The following is a 26,140-nucleotide window of genomic DNA, read 5'->3' as shown; positions in this document are numbered from 1 at the left end:
CGGAAGATGGCGACCTCAAACAATCCTCGAAAATTCAGCGAGAAAATCGCCCTGCACAATCAGAAGCAGGCGGAGGAGACAGCGGCGTTTGAGGAGGTCATGAAAGACCTGAGCATCACGCGAGCTGCACGGGTACGTGTGTCAGAGACCGGTACGTGTGTCGCGGCAAAATGCTGGTAGACTAGAGCACAGCTGCGATAGCTACTGCCTGAAATATGATTTAAGAGCATCTTTGTTGACCGAGACCCGTAATTAATCTGGTAAACCCTGGTAGTAGACGATATAGTAAATAGTAATGGGAGACGGATCGGATGCCTGAGAGCAGGGATGTTGAGGATGCGGAGCTGGATGGATGCTCGGCCAGTGGAAGGACAGATGTCATGCACATCTATCTACACAGGGACTGAGCGCATGTTCTGGCCTTTACTGTTTTTGTTGTTGTTTTTTTTTAAATAGATTGTCATTGCTTTTCTGCTACTTATTTCTTTGTGTGTGTTCAGGCCAGACACAGAGATGATGAAATGTTTGGGCTAGTTGTCACGTGGGGAACTTGTCACATCACAGTCATGAGTCAAAGGTCCAATTAAACAAATGCTTGTTTTCTCTAGCAGTTGTTTTGTATGGTGGTTTCATTCACCTTTAATTGAATTCTTTACTTGGGGTATTTTTGTGAATTATCCTTCAAACTATATTTTAAATGTTATCATATTTATGTAATAGTGTTTAGGTAAGCTAATGAACATAATAAATCCAAACTGAGATTCATTCAGGTGATTATAGGAAATTGAGGCTATATATATATATATATATATAAGTACTGTGCAAAAGTCTTGGGCACATAAGATGTTTTACTAAAGCTTTTGTCTTAATATAGTTATTTATATCTTAGGTTTAGTGTGTCAAAATCGTGTCCAGTTGCACCTAGAAGAGTTTGTGCTGCTTTAAAAGGTGAAGGTGGTCACAACAAATATTGATTTAGCTTTTTTATCTTCACTGGACTTTGTATTACATTAAGTGATAAATGAACACTATTTATGTTATTATTTTTGAAGACATCCTCACAATGCAACATTTTTCACAAGTGCCTAAAACGTTTGCACAGCACTGTGTATGTATATATATTATTATTGACAACTTACCACATATAATGTGACATTCTGCCCCATTATACAGTAGGAGTCAGTTCTTTTTAAATAAACTGCAGTTTTTCTTTTTCCTCCTTGTATATCTTGGTTACTGTTTTAACCTTCGTTCTCTGATGGAGGGAACAAGATGTTGTGTCGATGTAGTGACACTAGGGGTCGCTCTTGGGAGCTCCAAACACCTATGATTTTTGAGAAAAGGCCAATGGGAATTGGTGAGTGGAATTTGCATGCTACTCCCCCAGACATACGGGTATAAAAGGAGCTGGCTCGCAACCACTCATTCAGGTTTTGCGCTGATGAGCCAAGACAGGGTCCTGGCAATTTCAGCGGGTAGTACAGCGTTGTGCAAGAGGGACACAATTTCTTGTTCCCTCCATCAGGGAACAGAGGTTACAACAGTAACCAAGACGTTCCCTATCTGTCACTCACTCAAAGTTGTGTCAATGTAGTGACACTAGGGGTCCCTATAAGAAACACCACTACCAGCTGAACTGTATTACGTGGACTGATGGTGCAGGTGCAAGCAAGCCACTGCATGCCTAATAGCAGGTGCATCCGCTCTGCACATAGCATCCCCCAACACCCCAAAAACATTGCACAGTCCCTCACATCCCAAAGGGGAGAGCACGCCCTGGGCCTTGTATGCCAAAACAATGCTATCCTGGATCCAGTGGGTAAGCCTCTGTTTGGAGACAGCGTTCCCTTTCTGCTGTCCACCAAAGAAAAGGAGCTGCTCAGAGCATCTAAAGCTCTGCATGTGATCCAAGTAGATGTTCAAAGCACGCACCGGACACAGCAATGGCAAGGCTGTTGCTCTTTCAATGCAAAGCACGCACTGGAATCTCTTTCAACGCAAAGCACGCACTGGACACAGCAATGACAAGCCTGGGTCTGCCTCCCCCCAGGGCAGCGCTTGCAGTCTCACCACCTTATCCCTAAAAGGGGTCGTGGGAACCTTGGGCTCATAGCCCGGTCGAGGTCTCAAGATCACGTGAGAGTACTCTGGACTGAACTCCAGGCAGGTGTTGCTGACAGAGAACGCCTGCAGTTCCCTGACCCTCTTGATAGATGTGAGTTCAGTCAGGAGGGCAGTCTTCAATGAGACCGCCTTTAGCTCAACTAACTCTAGGGGCTCAAATGGGGCTCTCCGCAGGACCATGGAGAGATCCCGCAAAGGAATGAGGTGCGGCCTAGGAGGATTCACCTCCTGCCGCCTCTCAGGAACCTGATGATCAGGTCGTGCTTCCCCAGGGATTTACTGTCCACCACATCGTGGTGCGCCACTATAGCCGCCACATACACCTTCAAGATGGAGGGGGACAGCCACTCCTCCAGCCTCTCCTGCTGGAAGGAAAGCACCGACCGACTGCGCATCTCTGGGGGTCTTCGCCTTGGGAAGAAAACCAATGTGCGTACAAACGCCACTTCAAGGCAAATGCCCTTCCATTCCCTTTCTCTGGGACGGCCTCTGCAACTATCTTAAAGACGCGAGGCAACAGGGACAGACCGAAGAGGAGGACCTTGTACTGATATGCCCGGCCCTCGAAAGCGATCCATAGGAAGGGTCTGTGCCAAGGTAAAACCGAGACATGGAAGTACGTGTCCTTCAGGTCTACCACCGTGAACCAATCTTGATGCCGAATGCATGACAGAATGCGCTTCTGTATCAGCATCTTGAATGGAAGTCTGTGCAGGGTCCGGTTCAGCACTCGCAGGTCCAAGATTGGCCGCAAACCACCTCCTCCTGGCCAGACAGCACGACAGGTTGGAGAGCGCTTGCCACGCCTCCAAACTCCATTCATCTCAGGGGCGCTTTGGGGCCGGAGCGTGAGGCGGGGGGACTGCTGGGCAAAGTCTTCAACGGTGTCGCCAAATAGGCACAATGCCTTGGCCTAGTGTACTTGCAGGAGGGACATGGCATGCAGGGCAGATGCGGCCTGTGTAGCGGCACTGTAAGCTTTGGCCGCCAGAGACAACATAGACTTACAGGCCCTGGACGGGAGTCTCGGGTGATTCGGCCAGGTGGCAGCGGTTTGCTGTCACAAGTGCACCGAAACCGCCTTATCCACCTGAGAAATCTCTGTATACTCCCTGGCCGCCCCACCGTCGAGTGTAGTGAGAGCGGAGGAACCCAGAATTCGGGTCTGCGTTTGCTCAGGGCAGAGTGAAGGGTTTCCACATCAGCCCGACACTCGCGGCAGCATGGGCAAGTGTGGCGGTCAGCTCAATGTCTGCCTCAGACATTGGCCACACCCAAATGTGGAGCCCAGTCGAGTCCTCAGAGTGCCAACCCACTCTCCAAAGCTGTGATCGAGAGCTCATCCTGCTCACAATCTCTGAAAGAGACATTAAACTCGTCCTGAGGCGAGCTGCCTGTCTCATAACAGAACTCAACCAGGTTAAACGAGCGTACTGGGGAATGGGAGGTCCGTGGGGGATTAGCCACGGAACCACTCCCATTGGGTCCCCAAATCGCCCCCCAGCGCTAACCGACCCGGCCTCATACCTGTAGGTAGAAGGCCTGGGGCGGGGGACAGCTGGAGTTTCTTTCTCACGGAAGAAGAAAAGCCACTACCGCAACGTTGCCATAGTCATGTTCTCGCAGTGAGAACATGAACCATCCACGAATGCTGCCTCAGCGTGACTACGGCCCAGACACGTGAGACAGTGCTTGTGGCCATCAGAGGTGGAGAAATTGCAACCGCATCCAGGAACTTCACACAGACTGAAAGGCATCTTTAAAAAGACACTCTCCATCAGTGCGCACTCTTTTAGAAGAAAATATACTATTTTCTGCAAGAATATATACTCTTTCAGCTGTCGAAGCGCCCAGGGGCGTACTCTGCATTAATTGTGCAGAGGAGGAGAAAGCCGCTGAAATGCACCGTATATCCAACAGCATATGCTTCTCGTTTACTTGGTGAATGGAACAGCAGTGGAACTCGCTGCTCAACACCACTCAGCTCCGAAGAAAAAATCTGAATGAGTGGTTGCAAGCTAGCTCCTTTTATACCCGTATGTCCGGGGGAGTGGCATGCAAATTCCACTTGCCAATTTCCATTGGCCTTTTCTTAAAGATCAGTGGTGTTTGGGGCTATATGTGTTTTCAAAAATATACCAATTCTTAGAAATATTCACTGGAGTGTGACAACTAGTCCCGGTCTCTCCACCTCTCATTAGATGATGAATCCTGATTCTTAGTATGTCCCTTTGTCTTGACCTTAAGTATTAGGCCTAGACTTAACAGGCTTATGATACATATTAATGTGCCAACATAAGTTGATGCCCATGTTCTGCTACGTTTTTATTAGCTCTCACCGGTCTGCTATTCTCATTTCTCACCTGATAAAGTGTTTTAACTCCATGGTATCTGATATACGTTTCATCCATGCGATGCATTCATTACGTCATTCACTGCCGCTTTTCATGCGCTGTTATTTTGCACAGCTGCAGTTACAGAAGACCCAGTATTTGCAACTAAGCCAGAATCGAGCTCAGTGCTATGGAGGGTCACTCCCCAACGTCAATCAGATTGGAAATAGCAACACTGACCTCCCTTTTCAGGTGAGAACTTATAAGTTTTCTCTGCTGTCACTTTCATTTTATGGATGAATTTCCCTTAAACTGATGTAGTCACTGTTATGCAGTTCCCTTTGAACTCTAAAGCTTAAAAAAAAAAAGATGAATTTGCTTGTGTTTCTTTAAAAGGGTATACTAGCCATTTAGAAATATACTCTGGTCACGTTCAGACACTAATAAACTAGAAAGAAAATAGAGTATTAAGTAATATATATGTATACTGTATATGTATACATTTAAAGAAATGGTTCCCCCAACAATTAAAATTCTCCCCTTAAATATAATTTACTCACCCTCATGCCATACCAGATGTGTATGACTTTCTTTCGTCTGCAGAACACAAACAATGATTTTTTGAAGAATATCTTAGCTCTGTATGTGGATGGTGGCCAGAATTTTGAAGCTCTAAAAAGCATACTGTATAAAGGCAACATAAAATTAATCATCGAATTCAGTGGTTAAATCCAAAGGTATGGGTAAGAAATAGGGCTGAAATGATTAGTCGACGTTATCGACAATGTCAACATAAACAAATCGTAGACAAATATTTTCGTCGCCGAATAGTCGTTTGATCTTATGTAACGTAACATGAGATCACGTTAAACTGATAATGCGCGAGAGCAGCAATGCAACTCACGCCTGACTGAGGAGAGGAAGAAAACCCAGCTCACTGTTTATATGCACTCTAAACTTTTCAAACAGCTGCAGGTGATGTGGAGTTGTGGAGTGGAGCTGGAGCTTCTGCTCCGCTGAAGCAAAACTTGCGTGTAGAGCAACTTTAAAGGAAACACCCCGGCACTACATATTAAATGCAGTTATATTTAATGTGATATGATTTATTAAAGTTGAAATAATACGGATAATCATTGCAATAATCACAGAATAATCGTTCTAATAATTGTTAAATTAATCGCTTATCAAAATAATTGTTAGTTGCAGCCCTAGTAACAAACAGATAAATAGTTTTAAAATAAATCTCCACTTTCACTTCCTCTTTTATTTGGTGATATGCCTTTTTCATGTATATCACCACCTACTAGTTGGAGCCAATCAAAGGTGGACATTTCTAGTAAAAAAGGACTTAAATATTTATCTGTTTCTAACCCACACCTATCATAAAGCTTCTGAAGACATGGATTTAACCACTGGAGTTGTATAGATTACTTTTATGCTGCCTTTATGTGTTTTCTAGACCTTCAGAGTTCTAGTCAACATTCACTTGCATTGTTTGGACCTAAAGAGCTGAGATATTCTTCTAAAAATCTTTGTTTGTGTTCTGCAGAAAAAAGAAAGTCATACACATCTGGGATGGCATGAGGGTGAGTAAATGATGAGAGAATGTACATATTTGTGTGAACTATCACTTTAACCATCTTTAAAAATATTGATAACCAACTAATGCCACAAAACACCCTTAAATTAAATTAATAATATTGACTAATATTTAGGATTATTCTTTTGCTTTCCCACCAAAAATTATGTCACTTCCTGTAAGATTATGTCACTAAGAAACTGGAATTTAGTTTGTTGAAGGGATATTACAAAAGACTTACAGAATGAAAAGTGATCAAATAAAGAGACACCTGGAATATTTCTTGATAGATTGCCAAGGAAATAAAAAAATAAACAAAATCACCCCTATGTTAATTTTATTGACATATTGTGATTACATATTATTTCTATACAGTATTTAAAAAATTTGAGTTTAATATCCATTTATCCAATATATTAAGAAATATGTATTGGGGACCATGTTGGGGATAGTTGTTTCTTTTGTAAAAAAAAAAAAAAAAAAGATGTATTAACTGATGATTCAAATGATTGTATTGGTTGTTTTAGGGTTGTCCTTTTAGGAGTGTCAGTTAAATATGAAGCTAATGAAAACATGCATTTGTCTCTTCCTTCCTTATCATTGCTCTTCATTTATGAGACATTATCATGAGGATGTACAGAATGGTTCTCATTGCTTTAAGCCTTCATACTGCCAGCCCATCTTTTGCGTGCAGGCTGTATTATGCTTTTATTTGCCCAGCACTGCAGCAACAGTTTTGTGCCTTTTTCCTCAACAAACCAGGTTTTGAGCTAGAAGATCTCTTCAATAAATCAGATTCTTTTACAGACGGCAGTATTGGACACCAATCGGACCACTCGACATCATGGCCTGGTGGACCGCGTGTATCGTGACCGGAATCGCATTGCTTCTCCACATCGCAGACCTTTGTCTGTGGACAAGCACGGACGCCAGATATCCTTTGTCTTTACCAGAAACAGCCAGGATTTACTCTGCCAATGTTTTTGTGTTTCTTTCTACATGTGTGAGACATGTCCTTAACTCTAAATACATTGACAGCTGCCCCTATGGCTCAGTATATCTGTCACCACCCCCCGACACAAGCTGGAGGAGGTAAAGCAATATTCGTCATAAACTAATCGACCAAACATTTCAAAGGGCATATATCATTTTCTTTAAATATTGGCCTTACATTTGGTTTGCTGCAGAGCCAACTCTGACTCAGCTTTACATCAAAGCGCTGTGAATCCAGCTCCACAGGACACTTTTGTTGGTGGATCTCAGGAATTGCAGTCAAAAGGAGTTAAAACATGTAAGATGTTTATTTATTGTTTCTTTTTACAATTTGTTAAATGTATAGTTCACCCAAAAATGCACATTTTCTCATTTCAGATGTGTATGACTTACTTTCTTCTGCAGAACAAACAAATATTTTTAGAAGAATATCTCAGCTCTATTTGTCCTCACAATGCAAGTGAATGGTGACCAGAACTTTGAAGGTCCAAAAGGCAGTATAAAAGTAATTAATACGATATCCATCTCTTCAGAAGCGATATGATAGGTGTGGGTAAGAAACAGATTAATATTTAAGTGTTTTTTTAACTGTAAATCTATCCATTTACTTTCACTTCCACATTATGGTGTCTAAGTGACTTTCACATTGAGCCACCTACTGTTGGGGCTGGTCAATGGTGGAGATTGATAGTAAACATGACTTAAATATGAATCTGTTTCTGACCAACAACTATTATATTGCTTCAGAACATATGGATTTAACCACTTTAGTCATATGAATTACTTTTATGCCTCCTTATGTCATTTGTGGACATTCAAAACACTCGTCACCATTCACTTGTATTGTGAAGACCAACATAGCTGAGATATTCTTCTAAAAATCTTAATTTGTGTTCTGCAGAAGTGAGAAAGTCATACACATCTGGGATGGCATGAGGGTGAGTAAATAATGAGTGAATTTTCATTTCTGGGTGAACTGTCCCTTTAAGATCGTTTATTAGTAAGCCTACGTGGAATCTGCATGGATTGTTTGGGAAAATTTCAGGAATTCTACAGAAATTATTTATGTGAAAAAGAGAGAACTACACACTTGTTGGTAGCTACAGTACAGTAAATCAATATTTATTTTATCAACACTTAATGTGTAGACCTTTTTAAATGATGGACATTGCCAGTACAGGCCTGTGGTGTTTGCTAAAGCTATACGTGGGAACTCTAAGCAACCAAGTATTTTATTTTTTATCCCCATTTCATCTTCCAATTTGGAATGCCCAATTCCCACTACTTAGTAGGTCCTCCCCTCAATTCGGATGGTTGAGGACAAGTCTCAGTTTCCTCTGCTTCTGAGACCGTCAATCCATGGGGCTTATCATGTGGCTCACTGTGCATGACAATGCGGAGACTCACAGCATGGGAGGCTTATGCTACTCTCCGCACAACTTACCACGTGCCCCATTGAGAGCAAGAACCCCTTATCGTGACCAGAAAGATGTTACCCCATGTGACTCTACCCTCCCTAGCAACCGGGCCAATGTGGATGCTTCGGAGACCTAGCTGGAGTCACTCAGCCCGCCTTGGATTCGAACTCCCGACTCCAGGTGTGGTAGTCTGTGTCAATACTCGCTGAGCTTCCCAGGCCCCCAGTAACCAAGTATTAAATTAAATTGAAGTTGTTATATTAAACTTAAATGCACATAACATATTGTGCACTGTTGCGTGCTACAGACATGGATGGCATCTCAAATTGTTTGACATATTGGGGAAAGGTGTGTCATTACTTTTCTAAGCAATCAAACGAACATAGAGACTTATTTGGCATTGTGGCAGCGAGTTGTCACTGGAAAGCATCACTCATATTTTCTTCAGAAAGTGTATTTATCTAGTTGTTAAATGCTGTGGGTAGGTGTTTGTTCTTCATTTACAATCACCTGATTCAGAACAGTCTTCATCTCATTTCATCTATTTCTGTCCCTCCAGTGCTCTTGCTCACTCCTCCTGACACAGAGGACACTGAAACAGAGATGGAGCAAGACGATCCTAAAGCATCTCTTCACACACCAGATATTCCTGGGATTAAGTGAGTTTAAAGGGATAGTTCACCCAAAAATGAATTTAGTCAATCTCGTGTTCTAAACTCATATGACGTCAAAATTAGATGTTGTAATGAATGTCGCAGATAAGTTTACTTCTTAGCAATAAGCAACGCAAGTTCCCCTTCTGTCCATCACTCGACGTTGTGTCGATTTACTTCGCTGCTAAAAGTGAAAATATTAATGTATTTAAATAAAAAGTTTGCTACAAAATTTTCGGAAAATACTGAGTGTCACTGCAGCCGTTCTAGTTTTTTATGCTCTTCGCAGATGACAAGTTGTCTCGTAATTGTATCAAATAAAATTTTTGTCAGTCTTTTACTGCTGTCAGTGGTGCCTTTTTTCCCTCGTGAAATCAAATCATCTAAATTGAATATTAAAGCAATTTCACTATACACAGAAAAAAAAACATTTGTACAGAAATAAAACATTGCCTAATCATTAATTCTTATGTACTATGTATCGTAATATAAGATAACATGTTAACGTGAACATTATACACTCATTAGTTATTACTTATACAATGGTTAACAGTTTATTATGTATTATGTAATGTATGTATTAGAGAAAGAACAGTTAATCAAACCTATTAATTGAAATAGATATTGTGGCAGGGCGGGGCCGGGTCGTGATCCTACACACCCAGTCCCTTATCAGGCTAATCAAGCCTCCGAGAGGGATAAAGGTAAACTGCGGAGGATTGTGCGGGAGAGAGAGATCGTTTACGGACATGTCCGTCATGTGTGTGTTTGTCTTTAAGTTATTAATTAAAATATTATTTATATTGTAAAGCCGGTTCTCGCCTCCTCCTTTCCATTGACTGCTTTACAGATATTTACAGTCTTACCCCGACATACATTTTGTAAGTTCAAATGAGACTATGTTAACAATGGACCTTAAATTGTTTTTATTTATTTATGTAATGAAAAATATATAATTTTTCACCATGATACATGTTACATATTCCTGTTTTTGTGCTTTTATGTTGAAATTATGGTTTAGTTCCCACTTTCCTGTTTGTTTTGTTGTCCTTTTGTAGTTTTATTTCATGATTGGTTCTCCCTGATTGTTTCCCCAGGTGTTCCTTGTTTTCCCTTGTCTGTTTAAGCCTGTTCTTCCTCTGGTTAGTTTGTCAGTCTTTGCATATATTGTTTATGTTCTGTGCTTGGTTACCTGTGTTTTGCTTTTCAGTTAAATAAAGCTTCATTTAGATCCTCCTTCCTTGCCTGCCCTGTCACACTTAAAATAAGTTGCATTTTTTTTACCTTTATTTTTGGGTTCAAATGTGACCTGGACGTGTGATATTCACCTGTTTAGGTGTCTCCCCAGTAAAGTTTCAATGTGTCTTTATATTTCTGTAGCATTTTTCACTCTGTGTTCTGTTTAATTGTTCCAGCATATTTCCATCTCCTGATCAAGAAATGAATATCTCTCTGATGCCAGCGGCTCACAGCACAGGTGGCTCTTTACCGGATCTAACAAACATCCAGTTCCCTCCTCCTCTTCCCACTCCGCTGGATCCGGATGACCCCATCACCTTCCCCACATCCAGCTCCAGCAACACCAGCAACCTGACCACCAACTTGACGCACCTGGGCATCAGCGCCGCCAGTCACTTTCCTCCCTCTCCTCCCGCCCAGGACACTGGCCCCTCCCCCTCATCCAATATTAACCCACAGCAGCCCACCTCCACCCTCCCAACTACAGTTTTACCTCAGATACCCATCGCACAGGTAAGCTAGGCATCCACTCTCTCCCTAAACAGCACAGCATGTGTTTTATTGTGAAATCTGTGCAATTAAAGGGTTATTTTTGGTAGCTTGCTAGGTCTGTTTTTAAAATGCTACTGTTCATTACTGTTTTAATTAACTTTTTTAACTGTTGTTACAGTGTATAAATTAGGGTTTAGTAGTTTTTTTTATTATTTTTATCAAAATGTTAATTAAATGTTTCCATTCTCCTGTTTAGATATTTAATGGCTTAAACGCACACATGTGATCGCTATATTAAAGTTGCTACATTGCTTGGCAGTTAAGCTTTTGTTAGGCTACAGAACTACAGTATATTACTTGCTGTAATTGTTTATTCCAATGATTATTAATAATAAATGTAATTGCTTTTTGAATATTGGTGTCTTTTAAAAATTGCTGTTTTTTTTTTAAAAAAGCAATAAGCCACTTGAGTTTGTGCAGTACTGTGATTTTACACAAAGTGGTAAAAAACACACCTTACCTGTGGTAAAGTCACTGTGACTCAGACTTGACAGACTTATTGCTTTATTGAATGATACAAATTAATATTCTCTGATTCCATTGGCCCATGTGTTGTTGTTTTTTTTGATGACCCTACTTCAAATGCCCTGCTTTTGTCAAATTAACGTCTGATTTATTGACGTGTCCTGTTGTCACAGCCGATCACGATGGACGGTCTGTCCCTGGAGCAGCAATTATCGCAGTACTCTCTGCTGAGTTTACTGAATGACTTGCAGAAACAGCCTCACATGCTCCCACATAACATTCGGCTCATACGCCTCCCTTCTCTCACTGTAAGCGCCACCCCCAGTACCGCCCAGAACACACTCGACAGCCAATCACTGATGGCAACAAGTGGAACTGCCAACTCAGTAAGTTTACTTTTGAGGTACACATACTTTAGGTTGATATGGTTATCATTGCGTATTTAAAACAATTTCAACATGTCCCTTGGAGGTTTGTTTAGCATGGAATTTCAGTTGTGTAGAGAATATGACGACATCATTCCATAATGGGTCATCTGTGCAGGAAAAGGCATTAGGTGTGTTCGACTTCATGCAGCGCTGCGCAGAAAGATTGGTGCCTGACTTAAAGCAGTGCATGCTGGTTAGAAATTTTGTCCGAGAGTGAGTCAAGACTAGCATCTTGGCTCAGCTGCCCCAAAGCGGCTACACAAGGTCTGATTACAACACCGCTTATTTGTAATTGGCTAGACTCTCCAATGACCTGAGGCAAATCTAGAAATGTATTTATATGGTGACAAGAGGGTGGTATGAGGACTATTAGGGGCAGTAACACCAAAGTAAGCATCCATGCAAAGTTCTTCTGAATTAAGAGACCCAGCTTAATTCCAATAAGTACTAGTTCATTTATTTAAAGGGCACCTATTATGGCATTTAAAATGTTCCTAATATTGTTTTGGGAGTCCCCAACAACAGTTTTACATGTATGCAATGACAAAAAACACTTTTGTTGTCTTATAATATGCATTTATGTTTACGTGATTTGCTCACCGACTCCCAAAATGATTCGTTCAACGACTCATTTTTCCAAACCCCTCCTTTGCGTGATGCTAATCTGCGGTGATTGGTCAGATGACCCAGTCAGTTGTGATTGGTATACTCTGTGCAGAAATTGTCGGAAACGGAACGCCCATCACCGATTTGTAGTAAAAAAAATCAAAATCAGAGAAGGAATTTGAGTTAATTTATGTTAGCGATCATAGCCCAAAGTTCGGTGGTAAATACCCAATCAGTTATTGTTTGCGTTAGCCCAACGCATAAACATATTGGTAAAGCACTGCATTACTACAAGTTATTGCTCTATTCTTTATGACAACTCCAATAACATCGACAAACATTTCACATATTTCAAAAAAATTGACATTGGAGACCTAGAAGCTGCGCTGAGCATAACTTACACAACACACACAAATACTTATTAAGCATGCTAAAAAACACATAAAAGCAACAATTATTAATAATACTTACAGGTTGTGATTCGGAGGAGGAAGCTGATCCAAATAAACTTGGTACTGAACCTTCCTTCAGTATCAACCGGCTCGCGAATCCACACTTGAAAGCATTCATGTTCGTAAAGCAGTCATCATTAAAATGACGCGAACACAGCACAAGGTTCGGGCTATACTTGTGTGGTATAGTTGTAAATATAAACTCTAGCCACTGATTCTTCACATGCTCATCCCTGGCAGTGAAAAAAAGGTCGCTGTTGATATGCACTTCAGAACACAGCGTCTTGTTGTCGACAAGATATTTTCAAGTTTTCCCTGGTGTCTGCGCGCGCAATGAGTGGGCGCGGACAATTTGATAATTTTTGGTCTTGACGTCACAACGAAAAGGAAAATGACTCGTTGGAAAAACGATTCATTACATTGACTCAGTCAACTCCTAATTTTGAGAGACAATAACATTTTTTACGGTGAACTTTCATATATAAAACTTTGCAGGAAAGGTAATTTTCAAAATTCCATAATAGGTGCCCTTTAAGAATCTACCAAATTACAAATGCCCATTACTTTGCAATCCATTGCCATTACTTGCCATTACTTGCTCAGAGGCCACAAAGTGGTACTGAATGGTACTGTTTTGCTAACATTTAAGCATTTTCCGAAGTCATGCATAACATTAAATAACAACTGATCAATCTCCAGAGCACCAAGATATTGTCTGTTAAACATATCAACAGATTTTAAATGTTTCTTTGATGTGTGTCACAATATTTTCCAGAGTAGGTGGTAGGTTTTATTTATTTTAAGTCATATATCGGCATAGCCACATACATTGAAGTCTTGAGCAAGTCAATTTAAAAATTTTCTCCGTTATTCCCCAGGAAAAAATATAAAGTTCACTGAACACTCATTGACCTTTTGTCCACTAGGGGTTAGTTGTCACAATGAAACCTGCCAAACTAGTGACATAGGTTTCATATGATCATCCCTGACAGAATTCACAAAAATATATTGGTTGTTTTGGAAGCCCACAAGAATGAACCGTGTTCTGAAAATAAGCCCAAATTCGCTAATAATAAGTAGACTTTGCAACTATGCCTGTCAGATGCAGAATCACTGTGCACGCGCTACGGTAGACAAACATGCGATTGGCCACAGCTGTAATCAATCACGCGATTGGCCGCGTGAGTCAAGGACCACTGCGCTGTTGTCATTTTAGTTTCGGTTAGAGTTGAGACGGTTGGACATAAACTCTTACATTTAGTCAGCATCAAATATAATATACTTGTTTGTGTATGTAAATAATGTATTTTATACATTGGGATGCTGAGGTGGCAAACTTCTTCTTGGCCTATGCCACCCCAGTAGATATGCCCTTGCCAATGACAATGATGTATGTTTTATGAGTGGAGTTTGCATTGATACTCCTACTACTTCTGACATTTCAGACAATTGCAGAAGTATTAATACTATGGTAGTATGCCATTAACAAGGTGTTTATTCTTACACCATCAGTTCAGTTAAACTCTTCCAAATCTGTTCTTAAAAAAATACATAATGTTATATTATGTTTATTATAGTAAAATTGTTTATTTATAAAAATAAAGAAAAACTATTCAAAATTATACAAAATACTGACTCTTTAATTGAGATAATAATAATAATACAGGCTTTCTTTTTGAACACACAGTTACTGTATTTAGCAGCATGTAACTTATTCAGATGAATACTGTTTCTGGTTATTATGTGTCAAATTCAAAATCTGATCGTCCATTGCATCCACTTCATCTGCAATAAAGCAAACATCCTGATGTAGGTTAGGCACACAACGGGAAGCACAAAGTGTCCGGCTTGACTGCTCTCTTTTCAATTCCTCCCAGAACTGCAACCTTCAAATCTCGCCGATCGGTAAAGCAAGGTGCAGGTCAAGTGGAACACACCTAGTGTTAAAGGAATAGTTCACCCAAAAACAATTATTCACAATAACTATAGGCTGTCAGACTCCAAAAAGAAAGAAAGAAAAAAAAAAACACCCTGACAGTACTTCATGACTTGTGCACTGTATTGCAAATCTTCTGAAGTTGGGGCACACAAATATATCTGAAATTAATTTGTGATTTATGTTTAGATTAAAAAATGGTGCCTCGAAATGTTGCGCTAAGTTTATTGTTGGTGATGCCAAACATCATTGGTTCTCCTTTTTATCTGCTAGTTCGATATGCATAATATTGACAATGAGATTGAGAGCTGCAGCAGAGGGGAAGATTATCAGATAATAACCTAAATTTCTGTGTGCATCTCATACAATGCAATCTTAAAGTATGGCATCAGCAGACTTACAATGTGGCGCACAAGTCATATGGACTAATTTTTTGTTCCCTTTTATGAAGCTTGACAGCAAAAACATTTGAAATTACACAAGGTAATGTAAATGATGACAGAATTTAATGTTTTGGTGAAATATTGCTAAAAAGTTTCACATGCAAATGAGCTTTGGGCAAATTGTTGCCAAAGGTTTTCCATGGAGCTAAATGCTAACATTAGCATGCAGTTTTGGCAGAAGTTTGATGGCTTTCAGCTGCAGACAAAGACATGAAGCAGCATGTCAAACATCAGAGTTATTGGGCACATGAGTATTTGAGTATATTTGTTTCCTTTTCTGAATGGAACATTTATTTATTTATATTTGTTTTTGGATTGAATAAGACCAGGACATTTTCTTAACCGGTTTCATGAGTCACCCAAATGCTGAAATGATGATGTCCTTTGTGGAGGCCATTGTGTCAGAGGTACTGTCTCATGGACCCATGATTAGATCTGTCGCTTGACTCTGATAAGCCTCTTCCTCCCAACAGTATCGCAATCAGACTGGCTCTTCAGCCAATCAATCACCGACATCTCAAGTGTCCAATCAAGGCTTCTCACCCGGAGGCTCACCGCAAGTAAGCACAATGCCTCAACAGTTGTTTTTAAGGGGGTTTATTGCATCTCACTTTCTACTGCTGTCTTTCTCAGTGCACATACTGTGCTACTGTGTTATACTGTTTCATATAAAGGTGTTTCTGTAGTTTATGGGGTTATCATTTATGCCTGAAATGCAAAAGATCAATAATTTGCAATCTTACATAAATGTGTATATATATATAAAACAAAATGTTTTATTAAATGTTGCATTCCAGGCAAATCATGCTTTTATTTAGCAACTTCATTCTCAGAAATGTCATGAAATATTTGTATTATTATTGTGCTCTCCATGGATGTTCTGTCTTTACAGCACATTCCAGTGGCTGGCAGTATTTTTGGAGACTCATTCTATGAACAGCAGCTTCCATCCAAGCAGACCAATGCTCTCTCCAACCAGGTACACTCCCCTCAAGTTATTTAAGTTTTACTGTTCTTACAACAGCATTGTAACCTTCATTTACATTTTTACACAGTAATGGTTCTCTGCAAGTTATTATGTCTAAATTAAAATGAACAGTTCATTGAACAAGAGCATCTTCTGAGCTGATTCAGTGAGGAAATGAGTGATCTACCCGATTCATTCCAAGATGTAGACCAATAAATCTTGTGTTGATTTAGACTTATTACAGTTACAATTTATCAGTAAATCTACATCTTCCCCATCTTTATGCCAGTAGGTGGTGACAATTGAGTCATTGACTCATTGGCCCCCTTTACACCAGGCATTAACATGTGTTTCATATCTGGATATTCTTTAGGTGGATGTTTCAAAAATACAATTGATTACTTTTGGCCAGATGTACACGATGCAAGTTCTGACACTTGGGAGATCGTATACCCAAGAGCTGCATTAGCTGAAAACTCTTCTTCATTTACTGTTTTCAACATATTTTCAACAGATAATTATTCCAAATGCTGCCGACGTTTGACAGATTCTTATTTCGAGGGAAGGCTCGAAATACGAGCCTCCCCTCGAAGGCTGCATACATCATGACTGCATACATCAACCATTACGCATGTGTTACTGCCTGATGAAAAAGCGCACAAATATAAAAAGTGCACAGATTCGGCTCACTGTTTATGCCAATTATACTTGGATATATTCTAAGCGCAGACATGATATTCAGAGTAAATTTAGTGGAGTACCTGTATAATTGTGCTTCAGATGTTCTTATCGGTGTCACTGCATGTTGATATCAGTGTTGATGCACTGAAGAATATCTGTGGAGTCTTGTCTGTGTAAATGCACTTTAAAAATGCACGTAGCCGGCAAACTTTTCAAATCGTATTTTTGTGCAGCGTTTGAATGACCGGACTTTCACTCCAGAAGTCATTAATTTAACTAGACTCGTGCTTGGTGACTCAAAAAAAAATCTATCATATATCCACTGTCTTCTGTATAAGGCTATGGATTTGTTTGTAAGTAGAGAACAGTATGACCTTTCTGTCAAATCCTTCTCGGTGATGTGGTTGTGATTAATATAGGAGAAACACAGTTGTAACACCCATTTTTTTATGCATGCATATAAAAGCTTTATGGACACTCAGTTTTCATAGATTGTGTGAGGTGTTACACCTTGTCCTGATTGTGAACTTCAGGTGTATTGACAATTTGGCACGTTCAGCCACACAAATGATTTCCATGCGATTTCTCTCGACAGGAAATTGGTCGGGAGCTCGCACAACAGGCAAAAATTGCACACAGCCTGTGAAAATAATGTTTTTTTTTTTTTTTTTTGAGGAAAAAATTACTGGGTGCACCTTTAAATCATACTCAAGTAAAGCAGAAGTATGCGTAGCAGTAAAACTACATAATAAAGTACAATTTCTGAGAAAGTAATCATCTACAGTAACAAGTATTTGCATTTCGTTACTTTACACCCCTGTAGATGATCAATTAATTTAAAATGTCAAATTAAACCATTGAACCTTGAAGTCTTTTACTCACTGAACTGTACTAATGTCTGAGTGTTCAGGTGTAGCGATACAATTTGCTAGTGATTAAAAAATCTTAATCTTTCTAATGTTGATGGTGCAGCTGGAGCAGTTCACTATGAATATGATGGAGAATCCAGGCAGTTCCAGTCACTGTTCAACACTGAACTACACACAGGCAGCCATGATGGGTTTAACTGGAAGCCACAGTAGCCATCAGGACTCACAGCAGCTCAGCTACAGTAGCCATGGCAACATTCCCAACATCATTCTCACAGGTATTGTGCATTTTCAATAAGAACTCATTTATATAAGTCCATTTCAAAGACACGGCACAGACAGAGGTACAAAATTATTTGTGTAAATATCATGCCATTAAAGTTAACATGAAACTCCATTTGCTACCCATATTTCCCCCATTATCTGACTTTCTTTCCCGTGATTTAATTGTTAAAGTGGGCGTTACCAAGGGTCGTGTTACTTTTTTCTTTTTTAGTAAACGGATCATTTCAAATGTGTTCTTTCATTTTGACAGATAAAAAAATAAGAAACATTTTAACCTAGTGCATCAGTTTTGACTTCACTGTCTCTCTCTCATGCACTCCCGCTCTGTGTGTGTGCCCCGTTTATTGCCTGGTTGTATTAAGATGCCAACACCTGGGTACTATGCATCTCTTTCGACCAGTTGTGTTTGGATTTCGAGGAGTGGGTCTCTCAATTAATAACTGCAAACATCAGTCATTACGTTAGTGTGTTACTGCGTGATTAGTGTGTTCATTTATTATAATAAAGCACAAAAAGGATAATAACAAAATGAAAGAGTTAAAAAAAGCATTGCATCGTTTCTGCCCATTACTTGCATTTCTAAGCGCAAACATTACGTTTAGATCAGAACTGTCAGTTATTTTAGAGTACCTGCATTAGAGCTTCAGAGATGTGTGTGCCTCTCCTCTGTGACAATTTATGGTGATATCAGGTACACTGAAAAACTTCAGTGAACTTGTGCATGTGTATGTATGTGTATTTAAAATATTCCGATTGGATGTTTATTTCCTTTTAAAGCCACACATAATTGGCAATTTTTTAGAATCTTGGTTTATTGACCGGTAGAACTCCTTGGTTTCACCAGACTTGCTCTTGGGGAGTCCAAAATCGTTTGGTTACGTATGTAACCTCCGTTCCCCGAGGGAGGGAACGACACGTTGTGTCGGAGAAGCGACACCAGGGGTCTCTCTTGAGCGCCGATATCCACCTCTGATCTATGAAAAAAGGCCAATGAGAGTTGGCAGCCAGTATTTGCATGTCCCGCCCCCGGACATACGGGTATTTAAGCAGCGCAAATACGGGAGTTCATTCAGGATTTTTCTGAGGAGCCGGAAATGGTCCGGCCACAACAGTGGCTCGGTTCAGCGACATGGCGGAGGAAAGACAACGTGTCGTTCCCTCCTTCAGGGAACGGAGGTTACATACGTAACCAAACGTTCCCCTTCTGTCGCTCTCTCCACGTTGTGTCGGAGAAGCGACACTAGGGGACCCATTCCAATCTTGCCATGCGCTGAACCGTGTATGTGAACCGCCGATGCAGAGGTGGGCAGGGATTTCATCCAGTCTGTACCTGGCTGCACGTACCCTTCCCCAGTGCCCCATAAGAACATCGGAATCCTTCTAGTTACCCTGGGAGGGGAACAAGGTGATGTTTGCCAACATGGGAACGGGCCAGCCTGGCTGGGCCTCTTTTCTCTCTATGTTTCTCGCATAGAGCAATCACGGCCGGGGCCCTTACACGCATATAGGGAAGGGGGTCTTACCCAGACCCTGCGGAGACCACACCTGCCCTTTTTCTTGGGGAGGAAAAGTGGTAGACACGTCACACGGCCGTCTTAGGGCTCGTGTGGAAAGTATGGTGCGGTGGTAGATCCAGCCTCGAAAGGGGGGATTTGCTACAGCATGGTGACCGGGGCAGCTGTAACTGCCTAAGGGAGACATGGGGGTCCGCTCGTAAGGGGACAGAACCGTGGAATTACACACAGGGGGAGTCCGAGCAGGAGGCCTTACCTGTGGAGCACCTATACCAGTACAGGGTAGCCATCAGGGTACCCGCAGTGGCTTGGGTCGGCGAGTTCCTTCGCTGAACCGTGGACCCGGAGGGCTGGGGAGGAAACGACCAGGGTCCCGACTCGGAGTGGGGCGCCCTGGGAAGAAGGCGCACTACTTTACCTTGACGTCAGGAAAAGGGCGCTGGGCGCAAGCGATCCACCCGGCCGGTCGGTCTACGTGTTACTGAGTTCTACGGGCCCGGACCTGAGAAAACACGAGACGCAACCGACTGGACGCGGAGGTTGTAAAACCTCGCGAAGGTGTTGGGTGTTGCCCAACCCGCGGCTCTACAGATGTCTGCTAGGGAGGTGCCTTTGGCCAGTGCCCACGAGGACGCAACACCCCTTGTTGAGTGAGCTCGGACCCGCAAGGGTAGGGGCACGGCCTGGGTGTGATAAGCCAGTGTGATGGCGTCGACAACCCAGTGGGCGAGCCTCTGTTTGGAGACGGCATTCCCTTTCTGCCGTCCCCCAAAGCAGACAAAGAGCTGCTCAAAGCGTCTGGTGCTCTGTGTGCAGTCCAGGTAAATGCGCAGGGCGCGCACTGGACATAGCACGAAAGGGCTGGGTCTGCCTCCTCCCGGGGCAGCGCTTGCTGGTTCACTACCTGATCTCGGAATGGTGTGGTAGGAACCTTGGGCACATAGCCCGGTCGCGGTCTTAGGATCACAGACGTATCCGCCGGACCGAACTCCAGGCAAGTGTCGCTGACAGAGAATGCTTGCAGGTCCCCGACCCTCTTGATAGAGGCGAGCGCGATCAGCAGGGCCGTCTTAAGAGAGAGGGCCCTGAGTCCAACGGATTCAAGCGGCTCGAAGGGAGGTCTCTGGAGTCCTGCCAAGACTACCGAGAGATCCCAGGAGGGAACTAGGCCTGGCCGGGAGGGATTCAACCTCCGGGCACCTCTCAGGAATCTGAGGATCAAGTCGTACTTACCCAAAGACTTGCCGTCTACAGGATTGTGGTGGGCGGCAATGGCGGCAAACATACACCTTGAGGGTGGCCTCCTGTCCAGCCTATCCTGTAGGAACAGGAGCACTGACTTGATCGCGCATCTCTGCGGGTCTTCGGTTCAGGAAGAACACCAACCTGTGAACGAGCGCCACTTTAGGGCGTAAAGGTGCCTGGTAGAGGGGGCTCTGGCTTGGTTGATTGTATTCACAATGGTCGCCGGTAAGCCGGCTAGCTCTTCCGCATCCCATCCAGGGACCAGACGTGGAGGTTCCAGAGGTCTGGGCGCGGGTGCCAGAGCGTGCCCCGTCCCTGAGAGAGGAGGTCCTTTCTCAGGGGAATTCGCCAGAGAGGAGCTGTCGCGAGAAGTCTGAGTTCCGAGAACCAAGTCCGAGTGGGCCAGTAGGGGGCCACTAACGTGACTTGCTCCTCGTCCTCCCTTTCCTTGCACAGCACCGGTGCAAGAAGGCTCACTGGGGGAAATGCGTACTTGCGCAGCCCCGAGGGCCAGCTGTGTGCCAGCGCGTCTGTCCCGAGTGGAGCCTCTGTAAGGGCGTACCAGAGCGGGCAGTGGGAGGTTTCCTGGGAGGCAAACAGGTCTACCTGGGCCTTGCCAAACCATTCCCAAATCAGCTGGACCGACTGGGGGTGAAGCCTCCACTCCCCGCCGGGCAGGCGTTGTCGTGATAGTGCGTCCGCTATGACGTTGAGCTTGCCGGGGATGTGAGTGGCACGCAGCGTCGGTTGTGACCAGAACGCATCGGGACACCTGCTGCAGGGGCACTCCTGCCCGTAAAAAGCAGAGGTCTGTGTTTTGAGGCAGGCGGGGGTGATCCTTACCCGATGCATGCCGTGGTGCCATGCTTGTCTCGGGACTCGAGTCTGGAGCCAGTGCTGGAGTGGTCTCATATGCATCAATCCCAGCGGCGCGACCGCCGCAGAGGACGCCATATGCCCCAGGAGCCTCTGGAAAAGTTTTAGAGGGACCACTGTGCCTGACTTGAAGGAAGCGAGGCAGTCCAGCACCGGCTGAGCACGCCGTGAGACGTGCTGTCATTGAGACTGAGTCTAACTCCAACCCGAGAAAAGAGATGCTCTGAATCGGAGTGAGCTTGCTCTTTTCCCAGTTGACCTGAAGTCCCAAACGGCTGAGGTGTGCGCATAGTAACTCTCGAGAGTGTGCTAGGATGAGCCAGTCATCGAGGTAGTTGAGAATGCGGATGCCGGCTACTCGTAGCGGGGCAAGGGCCGCCTCTGCGACCTTCGTGAAGACGCGAGGGGACAGAGACAGGCCGAAGGGGAGGACTTTGTACTGAGACGCCTGGCCGTCGAACGCGAACCGTAAGAAGGGTCGGTGTCGTGGCAGAATTGAGACGTGGAAGTACGCGTCCTTCAGGTCTACCGCTGCGAACCAATCTAGATGCTGAACGCCAGCCAGAATATTTCTCTGCGTGAGCATTTTGAATGGGAGTTTTAACAGGGCCCGATTGAAAACTCGCAGGTCCAGGATTGGTCGTAAGCCGCCGCCTTTCTTGGGTACAGTGAAGTAAGGGCTGTAGAAACCCTTCCTCATTTCGGTTGGAGGGACGGGCTCCACCGCGCCCTTGGCTAAGAGGGTCGCGATTTCCGTGCGCAGGGAACCGGCATGCTCACCGTGTACTGCGAAAAAGCGGACGCTCCTGAAGGGGGGCGGGAGCCGGGCAAACTAAATTGCGTAACCGAGTCGAATGGTCCGGTGCAGCCAGCGTGATGCATTGGGAAGCGAAAGCCACGCTTCCCAGCTCTGCGCTAGGGGCACCAAAGGGACGAGTAGTTTGGACGTACCCGGCGGGGCCTCGCAGCGGGGCGGAACAGGTAGTGCAGCGTCGGGCGGCTTCATTGCGGCCTGAGGCTGAGGTGCTGAGAATAGACTCAAAGCACTTACCTTGCTCCGCGCACCCAGCAGGGGGCGGGTTCGTGACTGAGGAGGAGGTCTGATGCTGGCGTCCTCTGGACTCGTCTGAACCGGCCGGCCGGGGGACAGTCGTGGGCAGGCGGAAGGCGGGATCGCCGCGTCTGGTGTACCGGGACTGTCATAATCTGAAAGCAGATTGCCGTGAGAACGGCATTTGCGGGCCAGGTGACCCAGAGGCAAAGGAAATAGCTCTTTTATTGAGAATGTGGGTACCACAGCTCCCGTCAGGGGGTGTGGCAAATGAAAAAAAACAAAGGGTTCTCCTCCCGGCCCTCCACCGGGGGACGGAGCGGTCTTACCACCTCCGGAGCTAACGTCTTCGGCTCTGGGTCGGCTGTCTCAGGAATGCTTGGGAGCCTTCCTGGTCCTAGAGGGGGTCCGTGAGACAGGGGGCGTGTGCCGCCTGCGGGGTGCTCGACGCTGGGGCTGAGAGCTGGGCCCGGGTTGAGGCGGAGCAGGAGCTGGTTTCTTCGCAGGGGGACGCCCTCGGCTGCTTCACCGCGGAGAACTGTTGGGCAAAGTCCTCGACGGTGTCGCCGAAAAGGCCAATCTGGGAGACAGGTGCATCCAGGAAGCGGTTCTTATCAGCCTCAAGCATCTCGACCAGATTGAGCCAGAGATGGCGTTCCTGGACCACTAGGGTGGCCATCGCCTGTCTGAGTGCCTGCTCTGTGGCCTTCGTCGCTCTCAGGGCGAGGTCGGTCGCTGAGCGCAGTTCCTGCAGCACATCAGGATCAGGTCCACCCCCGTGCATGTTTCTGAGTGCTTTGGCCTGGTGGACTTGCAGGAGGGCCATCGCATGCAGGGCGGAGGCAGGGCGGAGGCAGCGCGTCCAGCCGCACTGTAGGCCTTCGCGTTGAGCGAGGATGTTGTCCTACAGGGCTTGGATGGGAGTACGGGGCGGCCACGCCAGGAGGTAGGGCTACCGGGGCATAGATGGTACGCAACTGCCCTATCGACCTGGGGAATCGCCCCGTATATGTCAGCTCGTCATGCACCTCCGGGAAAAACGGGACCGGGGGATGCATGGCCTCGAACGGCGCGCTGCCCCCAGGAACCAGTCATCCAACCGTGAAGGCTGTGGGCAGGATGGAGGGTTCCAATCCAACCCCACGCTCACGGCGGCCCGGGAAAGCATGTCAGACATCTGAGCGTCGGCCTCAGCCTGGGCCTGCTGGCCCGAAGGCAACAGTCCAGGGGAGGCCTCGGCATCAGACATCACACTCTCCGATGCAGCGGCGAGCTCATCTGCTTCGGGCTCGGGAGGATAGACAGCCGGGCCACGAGGCGAGCCGCTATCGCCGCGAGCGTAGACGGGGACCAGCGAGCGTGTCGGGGAACGGGAGGTTCGCGGGGGGCTACCCGGCGAAACTGCACCCGCTGCCGCCCCCAAATCGCCCCCAGTGCCATCCGCATCGTCCTCAATCCCGTGGGAAGAAGGAGCAATGCGGGGTGCAGCTGGGGTGGCTTGCTCTCTGTTGAAAGCAAGCCGCGACCGCAACGTGGTCATGGTCATGTTCTCGCAGTGAGGCCCAAACACACGAGACAGCGCCTGTGGCCGTCTGAAGCGGAGAGCACTCTACCGCATCCAGGAACAACACAGGGGCTGAAGGGCATCTTGAAAAAGACGCGTCCTGAAAAGGACGTTCAACGCCGCTGTGTTTTGCTCTTTTAGAGAAATTCACTCTTTTAAGGGAAATAACTCTTAATACACAATGTGTGTGTGTGTCTGTGCTGTCGAAGCGCTCAGGGGCAACAATGCACGCCGTGCAAAGTAGGAGAAACCCGCTGTTGTGCGCCGTCAAATCCAACAGCATGCAGATCGTCAGAGGAAACAGGAACGTAATAGTGGTGTGTAAACTCGCAGCAAACTGCAGACAGACCATCGGCTCCGAAGAAATTTTCTGAATGAACTCCCGTATTTGCGCCGCTTAAATACCCGTATGTCCGGGGGCGGGACATGCAAATACTGGCTGCCAACTCTCATTGGCCTTTTTTCATAGATCAGAGGTGGATATCGGCGCTCAAGAGAGACCCCTAGTGTCACTTCTCCGACACAACGTGGAGAGAGCGACAGAAGGGGAAATATAATTTAAGCCTATTAACTGTCATGTAAATGCCATTATAATGGATGCTATATCCCTGAATGTAGTACTTTTTGATTTAATATTACCGAAACAAACATTTATTTATAAAAATGTGCACTGCTTACTGGTGAACGTTGAGACCACAAACATGCATTAAGGAAGTAAATATGGTCGTTGTGAATGACTTTAAAAGTAACATGATGTAGTTTCCACCTCAGACAGCAAGCTTTAAAACAATGCGTCGCTCATGTTTTTAGAAATCGCTAACTCACATTGAAAAAATTACTTTATTCCTGCAAGTCTCTGTTTGTGGTAATGCCTCTATTGAAATGTTAACTTGAGCATTGTTACCATTTATGGCATTGTTTGTCTTACATTAGTGACCGGGGAATCTCCGCCCAGTCTCTCCAAGGACCTCACAAGCTCATTGGCAAGCGTTGGTGATGTCAGCTTTGATGCAGACTCTCAATTTCCATTGGATGAGTTAAAGATCGACCCTTTGACACTGGATGGACTGCACATGCTTAACGACCCGGACATGGTTCTTGCTGACCCAGCCACTGAGCACACATTCCGCATGGACCGACTGTGAACCCGTGAATGCATTTTTAAGCGAGACGTTCAGCTGCATGGCCTCTTTGTTCACCATCTGGTCAGTGGCCCCCCTGTCCCGCACCCCCACAGCATGCTGGCAAACTGCTTATGGCTGGAGGCCGGGGGTGGCGGCCTGGCAGGGGGGTTGCGGGGGGTGGAGGTGGAAATGCTGTATCCACACCGGATAGTTTCCAATGCGCAATACCGTCCACCATCCATCATCCACTCTTCATGTAATCATGTTTTGTTTAGCATGTTGTTGTCTTGGTTTGTCGCTAATTTTATTTATTTGTTTTGTTGGTCTTGCCACGTGATATGTTTTTCTTTCTTTTTTTTATTCTAGTTGAATGTTGTTTATCCTTCTGACTCTGGAGCCACATTACTTTCATTTTATATCATTTGGGCTTTCTGTCTGTTGTGAAAGTGTACTAATTAATGTTTGCTTCAGTATGTTAAATTTCTTTGGTCAAGTTAAGTGAATGGACAGATTTTTAAATGTCTACATAATTACTCCGTATGTCCTTTTAAGGATTATCTGTATGTGTAATTATGTCTGGTGGTTCTTATTCTGATTCTAAATAATATTTATTTTATATTCTGTATTTATTATAATTATTTTATTATATATATATATATTATTTTGTATCATATTTTTCATGTTAAGGAGCAGTACTCCCCCAGGTTGTGTATCAAGGGTTAAGGGAGCGTTGCTTTTTCAAA

At 44.4% G+C, this 26,140-nt stretch overlaps 1 protein-coding gene across 1 annotated transcript; it reads left to right on the top strand.

Moving 5' to 3' along the window:
* Window positions 1-26,093, top strand: crtc1b (CREB regulated transcription coactivator 1b). Its single transcript, XM_052111341.1, has 12 exons — window positions 1-132; window positions 4,593-4,709; window positions 6,844-6,971; window positions 7,069-7,128; window positions 7,224-7,327; window positions 9,007-9,106; window positions 10,516-10,852; window positions 11,530-11,742; window positions 15,695-15,781; window positions 16,114-16,200; window positions 17,842-18,016; window positions 25,207-26,093. The coding sequence occupies exons 1-12, from the start codon at window positions 7-9 to the stop codon at window positions 25,416-25,418; spliced, it is 1,746 nt and encodes a 581-aa protein (XP_051967301.1). The 5' UTR covers window positions 1-6; the 3' UTR covers window positions 25,419-26,093.
* Window positions 26,094-26,140: the final 47 nt, after the last annotated feature.

Source organism: Xyrauchen texanus, chromosome 39 (genome assembly GCF_025860055.1).
Source record: "Xyrauchen texanus isolate HMW12.3.18 chromosome 39, RBS_HiC_50CHRs, whole genome shotgun sequence".
In the NCBI taxonomy this organism is placed as follows: Eukaryota; Metazoa; Chordata; class Actinopteri; order Cypriniformes; family Catostomidae; genus Xyrauchen; species Xyrauchen texanus.
This window is presented reverse-complemented; position numbering and strand designations above follow the sequence as displayed.

Excerpts from the sequence above, each read along its gene's own strand:
- crtc1b (XM_052111341.1), top strand. The coding sequence starts at position 7 with ATGGCGACCTCAAACAATCCTCGAAAATTCAGCGAGAAAATCGCCCTG. Across the intron at positions 7,328-9,006 it reads GTCAAAAGGAGTTAAAACAT|TGCTCTTGCTCACTCCTCCT; the intron begins GTAAGATGTTTA and ends CTGTCCCTCCAG. Across the intron at positions 15,782-16,113 it reads CACCCGGAGGCTCACCGCAA|CACATTCCAGTGGCTGGCAG; the intron begins GTAAGCACAATG and ends CTGTCTTTACAG.